Consider the following 9,237-nt stretch of genomic DNA (forward strand, 5'->3'; position numbering starts at 1 on the left):
TGGGCCATCAAATCTCGAGCAAAGTATGGACTATTATACATTGCTGAAAAGCCCAGGATGTCTACTTTCCAACGCCATTGAGAGCGCGCCAATTGAACTTCTGTAGCTCCAGAAAATCCACTTAGAGTACAGGGAGGTCAGAATCCAACAACATCTGCAGTCCTTTTTAGTCTCTGAATCAGATTTTTGCTCAAGTCCCTCAATTTCAGCCAGAAAATACCTGAAATCACAGAAAAACACACAAACTCATAGTAAAGTCCAAAAAAGTGAATTTTAACTAAAAACTAATAAAAATAGACTAAAAACTAACTAAAACATACTAAAAACAATGCCAAAAAGCGTACAAATTATCCGCTCATCATACTTCATCCAGGGATGCAGGATATTTCTTAGATATAGATTGGCTAAAAGGTCCTTCTCGTAGGCCATTTATGAGGCCCATAATGGCTGCTTCTGTTGGTAGACTTTGTATGTCCATGCATGTTTTGTTGAATCTTTCCATGTAGTTACGAAGACTTTTCCCGATCTCCTTGCTTGATCCCTAGTAGGCTGGGGGCGTGTTTAGCCTTATCTTTTTGTATGGAAAATCTAGCCAGGAATTTTTCGGCCAGGTCATCGAAGCTCGAGATGGACCTTGGAGGTAGGCTGTCGAACCATCTAATGGCTGTCTTGGTAAGAGTTGTTGAAAAGGCTTTGCAGCGAACTGCATCCGAGGCATCAGTGAGGTACATTCTACTTCTGAAATTGCTGAGGTGATGGTTGGGGTCTGAAGTGCCGTCGTATAGAGTCATATTCGGAAGTTTGAAGTCCTTTGGGATTTTGGTCTTCATGATTTCCCTGGTGAATGCATCTTGATCCTTGCGAGAGCTATCCTCTGGAATGGATCGAGTAGCTTTGGTTTTGAGATCGGCTTCGAGTTTTAGAAGCTTATCTTCTAATTCCCGGCGTCACCTTATCTCCCGATGTAGATCCTCTTCTTTTTCGCGTTGATGTTGGGCTTCTTTCTTGAGTTGCTTTAATCGATCTTGAAGCGCCTCTATCACTCCTGGATTTGATGAATTTTTGTCCCCGTTGGGATCCGGAGTATCTTTGAGTGTAGCATCCGTGTTCTTGTGCGGCGTTCTATCTTTCAAACCTCAATCGTGGTCGTTGTCATGGTCGTCCGCCATGGTGATGGGATGACTTTCAGGTTCCCCGGCAACGGCGCCAATGTTCCGAGGGTTATCTGAAACTGTAGGTCGATCTCGGACGAGATCTTCTGTACTGGTCGGAGCTGTTGTGTCTGACTTGATGAACTTGGTGATGATGCTGATCCTTCATCCCCGGAGAGTGGGGGGTACCTGCAAGGGACTCCGATGCTTAAGTTAGCAAGGGTATTAAACAGGTATTGAGTAGAATCAAAGTATGAGTTATACCTGGGTACTCCAGTGTATTTATAATGGTGAGAGGTGACCTTCTGTGGATAAGATAAGTTAGTTATCTTATCTTATCTTATCTCTTGTTGAGGTCAGCTTATCTTCCATGGAACCGCCCTTGTCTCTATAGGCTTGGGCTGCCTTTAGATCGGGGTCGTATTCCTTGAGTTGGGCCCTTCTTTGGGCTTTCTTGTCGATTTGGCCGAGTTCTTTACGAAGAAGTCGGTCCGCTTGACCTAAAGAGGTCGGTCGCTTTGCTACTGAACATCCCAGCTCGGACAGTTCGACCTAGGATATGAATAGTAACTGTGTTCAAGAATCAACATACTAAACTAGGAGAATCAATAACACTATCTAAAATTTTGAGTTCCTATAGATGCCAATCATTCTAAATTACAAAGGATAAAGTGAGATGCCAAAACTGTTCAGAAGCAAAAAGCTACTAGTCCCGCTCATCTAATTGGGACTAAGTTTCATTGATATTGTGGGATTCATTGTATATTCTCCTCTTTTTATCCTATTTTGTTTTCAGTTGCTTGGGGACAAGCAACAATTTAAGTTTGGTGTTGTGATGAGCGGATAATTTATACGTTTTTTGGCATTGTTTTTATATAGTTTTTAGTATGTTTTATTCACTTTTTAGTATATTTTTATTAGTTTTTAAGCAAAATTCACATTTCTAGACTTTACTATGAGTTTGTGTGTTCTTCTGTGATTTCAGGTATTTTCTGGCTGAAATTGAGGGACCTGAGCAAAAATCTGACTCAGAGGCTGAAAAAGGACTGCTGATGCTGTTGGATTCTAACCTCCTTGCACTCGAAATCGAATTGGATTCTGATCTCAATTGCGTTGGAAAGTAGACATCCAGGGCTTTTCAGCAATATATAATAGTCCATACTTTGCTCGAGTTTTGATGACGCAAATTGGCGTTCAAACGCCAACTCCCTGCCCTATTTTGGCGTTAAACGCTAAAAACAGGTTACAAGCTAGAGTTAAACGCCTAAAATAGGCTGCAAACTAGCGTTTAACTCCAAGAGAAGTCTCTACACATGAAAGTTTCAATGCTCAGCCCAAGCACACACCAAGTGGGCTCGGAAGTGGATTTCTGCATCATTTACTTATTTTTGTAAACCCTAGTAACTAGTCTAGTATAAATAGGGCTTTTTACTATTGTATTTGAAAGAATGATGGGATCTTTGATCCGTTTTATGATATCTTAGACATTGGGGACTGGCCTCACGGCCATGCCTGGACCATCATCACTTATGTATTTTCAGCGGTGGAGTTTTTACACACCATAGATTAAGGTGTAGAGCTCTGCTGTTCCTCGAGTATTAATGTAATTACTACTATTTTCTATTCAATTCATGCTTATTCCTGTTCCAAGATATCCATTCGCACCCAAGAACATGATGAATGTGATGATTATATGACACTCATCACCATTCTCACTTATGAACGCGTGCCTGACAAACACTCCCGTTCTACATGCAAACAATCTTGAATGCATATCTCTTAGCCTTCTGGTTCACGATCAGAGTCTTCGTGGTATAAGCTAGAATCAATTGGCAGCATTCTTGAGATCTGGAAAGTCTAAACCTTGTCTGTAATATTCCGAGTAGGATCTGGGATGGGATGACTGTGACGAGCTTCAAACTCACAAGTGTTCGGCGTAGTGACAGACGCAAAAGGGTCACTGGATCCTATTCCAACATGAGTGAGAACTGACAAATGATTAGCCATGCGGTGACAGCGCATTTGGACCATTTTCACTGAGAGGATAGACGGTAGCCATTGACAACAATGATCCCCAACATACAGCTTGCCATAGAAAGGAGTATGAAGGATTGGATGAAGGCAGTAGGAAAGCAGAGATTCAGAAAGAATAACGCATCTCCATACGCTTATCTGAAATTCCCACCAATGAATTACATAAGTATCTCTATCTTATTTTATGTTTATTTATTTTTAATTATCAAAACTCCATAACCATTTGAATCTGCCTGACTGAGATTTACAAGATGACCATAGCTTGCTTCAAGCCACAATCTCTGTGGGATCGACCCTTACTCACGTAAGATTTATTACTTGGACGACCCAGTGCACTTGCTGATTAGTTGTGCGAAGTTGCGAAAAAGAGTTGAGATTACAATTGTGCGTACCAAGTTGTTGGCGCCATTGAGATCACAATTTCGTGCACCAATCACTAAATTTTTTCCTACCATGTGTGAAGGTCTTTCCTTCTTTCTCCATAAATAAGAGTAAAAAAATTGTATTTGAAGAGGGAAAATTAGTCTAAAAGTCCTAATATCAGTTGTCTATTTTTTTGTGAACGACTCAATTTTATTTTGTAAATACATTAGAAACATCCTGTAGTAATATCTTAAACATTCTGAGCACTTATAAAAGGCATATTGGACAGAAGATCAATATGGATAAATCAATAGTATTCTTTAACAATAACATACTACAACATACAACGTTGTAAGAATCTGGCCTATAAACTAAACATTCTATATTTTGGTGTGCAAAATAATTATCTAGGCTTCCATCCATAGTACATAGGTTGGAAAATGTAAAATTTTCTTTCATCAAAGAGGAAGTGGCTAGAAAGTCTGAAGTTGGAAACAATCTTTTTTCAATGGTTATAGAAAAATTTTGATTAAATCTAATAGTAAAGTGATCTCTAATTACTCTCTCTCTCTCTCTCTCTCTTATTTTAAGCTTTCTAGCTCCTTGATCAAAGAATTTCATAGGACGTTGAGCTAATTTTGGTGGAGACATATGTACAGAAAAAGATGACTTGAATAAATTAGAGAAGATGTTATCGAACTTAATCGAAAGGTTTAACCATCAATGACCTCATAACTATGAACCTAGCTCTCCTTATAGAACATTATTGGAGGCTATTGGCTTTTAAAAGAAGACACTTTTCAAATTTTGATTTTTTTTTTTATGGAGAGATTACCTTTAACCCTTCTTAGTCTTAGAGAAGCTTTTTAGAAGGACAAAATGTGCTTGAAAAAGGATAAGATGGAAAGCATGAGGTAGAAGAATTTGCTACTCACGATTATAAGATAATTATCCTTACACAACTCTAATACATAATCTAATTCAAGTTCACAATTAGCTTATTAGATAATGGATAAGGACCTAGGGTGGAATGAAGAGTTAGTACACAATTCCTTCAACAAATAGCAATTTTCATCTTGTGAACTGCTACTTGAAATTATGATGATAAATTGATTTGATCATGTTAGAAAAAACTAACATATTTAGAACTTGTTTCAAATATTCCATGAACCAAAAAGTGTGATGCATGAAGGTCTTTCTATCTGATAGAAGGAAGTCAAGCTCATGATGGTTACCGATACACAGTTAGTTAGGAATCAGCATGATGAACATGTTAGTTAGATAGTTTTAGAGTTTGTTAGGAGAATCCCAGCATGGCACTAGTTAGTTAGAGATTAATTTAAGTCTTGTAGCTTTTTGTAGTCACAAGACTCTGTATATATAAACCTACATGTAACTAGTTAGAGAAGTGAGATTCATCATTATAGAAATGTGAATAGAAGAGAGCAAATTTCTCTCTCTGCGTTCATAGTTCTCTGCTTCTTCTCTGTGCATGAGTTCTCTCTTTACAAGCTCCTAAACGCAACCTTTTATCATGGTGCGGTGAGCATAGAAGGAGCTAGAATTTGGAATGCAGTAACTGAAGAAGAAGTCGAATGATGAATCCATTGTTGCGAGTAAATTGTTCATCCAAGTTCTTGCTCGAAACAATCTTCATTTTCTCATCCTGATCTACTCTTCAATTTTTCTTTACTTACCTCCATTCTTCCCCTTCACGTTTGAACTCATTCGATAGAGCTAATGAGAGTTGCTCCGTTTCTAATCTAATCATCACACTGATAGAGATTTAGAGGCTCCGATCACGAGATCAAATGTGAAAGATCCTGGATTTATCTCAAAACCTCTCCAAGAATCCAGTAAAACATAGATCTTGAGACTGCGTAATGGTCGACTCAGAAGGCAACTCGAACAAGGAAGATCAACAATTCTCGGCTTCAGATCTTCAAAAACTGGTGAAATTGATGAATCTTCAGCTGGCCCTGATGCATAATCAAATGCCTCAAGCAGGGAAGACGAGCTCGAACCTGCTACAAGATGTTTCGACTAGATTTTATCTCCAGCCTAGTGAAAATCTAGGTATACCTCTCACAATGAATCCATTAACAATTCTAAACTTTCACTCTTGGTCGAAGTTAGTTTTGTTGTCCTTGAAATCGAAGAACAAGCTAAGTTTCATTGACGGTTCCCTCCCAAAACCGGACAGATCTGACGATTCATTTCAGGCCTGGGATAGGTACAATACTCTAGTCTTGTCTTGGCTGCATGCATCTATCAGTAGTGAAATTTTGCACAGTGTTCTATCATGCCATGTAGTATGTGATCTCTGGGAAGATCTTAGGCATCGATTTTATCAAGGAGATTTGTTCAGAATTGTAGAATTAGAAGAGGAAATGTTTGCTATTAAACAAGGTGATTCCTTCATCACATCTCATTTTACAAGACTCAAAACCTTATGGGAGGAACTGGATGAATTCCAACCAATTATAAAATGTGAATGTGATGATTCATGCTCATGCGGCATTGAGCTTATGAAGAAGTATAGGTCTCAAACTCATATTGTTCAATTATTAAGAGGATTGAATGATGATTACTCAATGGCCAGATCTCAGATCATGCTCATTAAGACACTCCCTGATGTGAATGAGGTTTATTCATTACTATTGCAGCAAGAGCGCCAGCTAACACGCTCAAGCCAAAACGATGGGAAGCTACTAATAAATGCTACCATGAACTTCAATAACTCCTCCAACAATCGTTTTGGTGGAAGTAGGCAAGATGACTCACGTGGCAGGGGCAAAGGGAGCTCCAACTGGGAAAAAGGCACTAATAGACGTGGTCAATTGAGGAAATGTTCGCACTGTGAGAGGACTGGATATTTGGTTGACACATGCTACCGTAAGCATGGGTTTCCTCCTCACTACAAGCATGGTTTTGGCTTAAAAACCATCAACAATGTGAACACTGATGAATATTTGCAAAAGATCAGTGAGAGCCTCATTTGGAAGATAGTGAGAGCTTGGACTACTTGTTTTTGAAGGAACAAAAACAAGCTTTAATTGAGTTGTTCCACAACCATGGTGGCAAGCCTGCTCAAAACATCAATCTGGCTACTGAAGTCTATGCTCCATCCAAAGGTATATACAAAATTCTATTTATCTCCAAACATAAATTGAAGTGCACAGATTGGATTCTCGACACAGGTGCCACGGCACATGTGGCTTGTTCTTTAAAATTGTTCACTAGTTTTTCAAGAGTAAATCCAATCACACTTCAATTGCCAGATGGTTCAAGAATTGTCACTGTCATCAGCGGGACAATTAATTTTTCAACCGAATTTTAACTTCAAAATATTCTATATGTTCCATCTTTTACTTTCAACCTCATCGCCATTTCAAAAGTTACTACATCCCTTTTATGCTAATTTACGTTTAATGACTTGAACTGTGAGATCCAGGACAAGATGAGCTTGAGGATGATTGGCATTGCTGAACTAACTGCAGGCCTGTATATCTTGGATTCTGTCCACATGCATACATTGCACCCACGCTCACAGCAATCTCAACTAGTCAATAAGAAAGGTTGTGTCAATAATGTTGTAAATAAGTCAGATTTGGCAGCATTATGGCATAGTAGACTAGGACATATTGCTAAGAATAGAATAAAAGCTATTGCAAAAGTACTATGATTTTCTTCAAAGCCAAATGAAACATGTCCCTTGTGAACCCTGCCATTCTGCTAAGCAAAAGCGTCTTTCTTTCTCTCTTAGCAAAACAAAATCCACTTCTTGTTTTGATATCATCCACATGGATATTTTGGGGCCATTAACTTTTGCTTCTAGTCAAGGCCATAAATATTTCTTATCCATTGTGGATGACAAGAGCAAATTCACCTGAGCATATTTCATGAAGATCAAAGCTGAAGTAGCGCATTTAGTTCCCATTTTCGTACAATTAATTGATACACAATTTCAAAAACGAATAAAATGCATAAGAAGTGATAATAACGAAGAGTTCCTATTGCACTATTTTTATGAATCAAAAGGAATCATTCATCAAATTACTTGTGTGGAAACTCCACAACAAAATGGAGCCATGGAACGCAAGCATCAAGATATGTTAAATATGGCTAGAGCGCTTATTTTTCAAAGTCATTTGCCTCATCATCGTTGGACTTTTACTATAGCTCATGCCATACATATCTTGAACCGTATTCCTTCTAGCTCTTATAAATGCATCAAGCCCCTTTCAAGAAATGTTCCACTCTTTACCTAACATCTCTTATTTTCGAACATTTGGGTGTTTGGCCTTTGCTTCCACCCTAAGTGCTCACAGAAAGAAATTAGAAAAGAGAGCAAGAAAGGCTATTTTTTTGGGTTTCAAAATGAACACTAAAGGTTTTTTATTGATGGACTATACTCAAAAGAGGTCTTTCTCTCAAGAGATGTCGTCTTCTATGAGGACATTTTTCCTTTTCACCGATCCAACACTTTTAAGGATTCACATGGTGCATCTATTTTGGAAACCTTGCCATTCTATCATAATGATTTAGCACATCATGCTTCTACACAATCCTCCTCTATTACGCCTCAAATGCTGCCAATTGCTTCACACATACCCTCAAGCACACAAGCACATCACCCTACTCATGCATCCTTAGGTCAGCAGGTGTCACCCTTACATTCTCCACACTTGCATGATGATCATAACATGCCAGCAGTGGCTTCAAGCCTCCCATCTAACTCACCATCACATGATCATGTAGCTTTAGAACAACCTCATATAGACCAGCATCTTAGGTGCTCATATAGGATTCGAAAGCCACTTGCACATTTAGCAGATTTTCAATGTATGCAGGTTTTATGTGAATCAGATTCCCCCTCTGGTGCCTTGTCCTCATTTTCAAAGTATCTTATCTCATTCATTTCATATAAACATATCTCCCCGTCTCACAAATCCCTTTCCTTCGCCATCGACAATCTCATTGAATCTCAAAGTTTTGAGCAAGTTATTCATCATGATGGTTGTTGGCGCCAAGAACTTAGGGATGAAATTCTAGCCCTCGAAACCAACAAAACCTGGGTAATCACCACTCTTCCAAAGGGTAAGTGCGCCGTTGGGTGCAAGTGGGTCTTCAAGACCAAACTCAAGCCAGACGGCTTGGTAAAACGCCACAAGGCCAGGTTGGTGGCCAAGGGCTACACTCAATTAGCTGGATTTGACTAGGTTAAAATACACAGTTGATCCCTATATTTTTAGTGAAATTGTAAATTGGTCCTTGGTGCACGAAATTGTGATCTCAATGGCGCCAACAACTTGGTACGCACAATTGTAATCTCAACTCTTTTTTCACAACTAACCAGCAAGTGCACTGGGTCGTCCAAGTAATAAACCTTACGTGAGTAAGGGTCGATCCCACGGAGATTGTCAGCTTGAAGCAAGCTATGGTCATCTTGTAAATCTCAGTCAGGCAGATTCAAATGGTTATGGAGTTTTGATAATTAAAAGACAAATAAACATAAAATAAAGATAGATATACTTATTTAATTCATTGGTGGGAATTTCAGATAAGCGTATGGAGATGCGTTATTCCTTCTGAATCTCCGGTTTCCTACTGTCTTCATTCAATCATTCATACTCTTTTCCATGGCAAGTTGTATGTAAGGGGATCACTGTTGTCAATGGCTACCGTC

At 38.9% G+C, this 9,237-nt stretch overlaps 1 protein-coding gene across 1 annotated transcript; it reads left to right on the forward strand.

Moving 5' to 3' along the window:
* Window positions 1-5,431: 5,431 nt before the first annotated feature.
* LOC107484915 (uncharacterized) lies at window positions 5,432-8,770 on the forward strand. The gene is made up of 3 exons (XM_016105470.1): window positions 5,432-6,556; window positions 7,003-7,224; window positions 8,402-8,770. Exons 1-3 carry the CDS (start codon window positions 5,432-5,434, stop codon window positions 8,768-8,770), a joined length of 1,716 nt encoding a protein of 571 aa, XP_015960956.1.
* Window positions 8,771-9,237: the final 467 nt, after the last annotated feature.

This window comes from Arachis duranensis, chromosome 4 (genome assembly GCF_000817695.3).
Source record: "Arachis duranensis cultivar V14167 chromosome 4, aradu.V14167.gnm2.J7QH, whole genome shotgun sequence".
NCBI lineage: Eukaryota > Viridiplantae > Streptophyta > Magnoliopsida > Fabales > Fabaceae > Arachis > Arachis duranensis.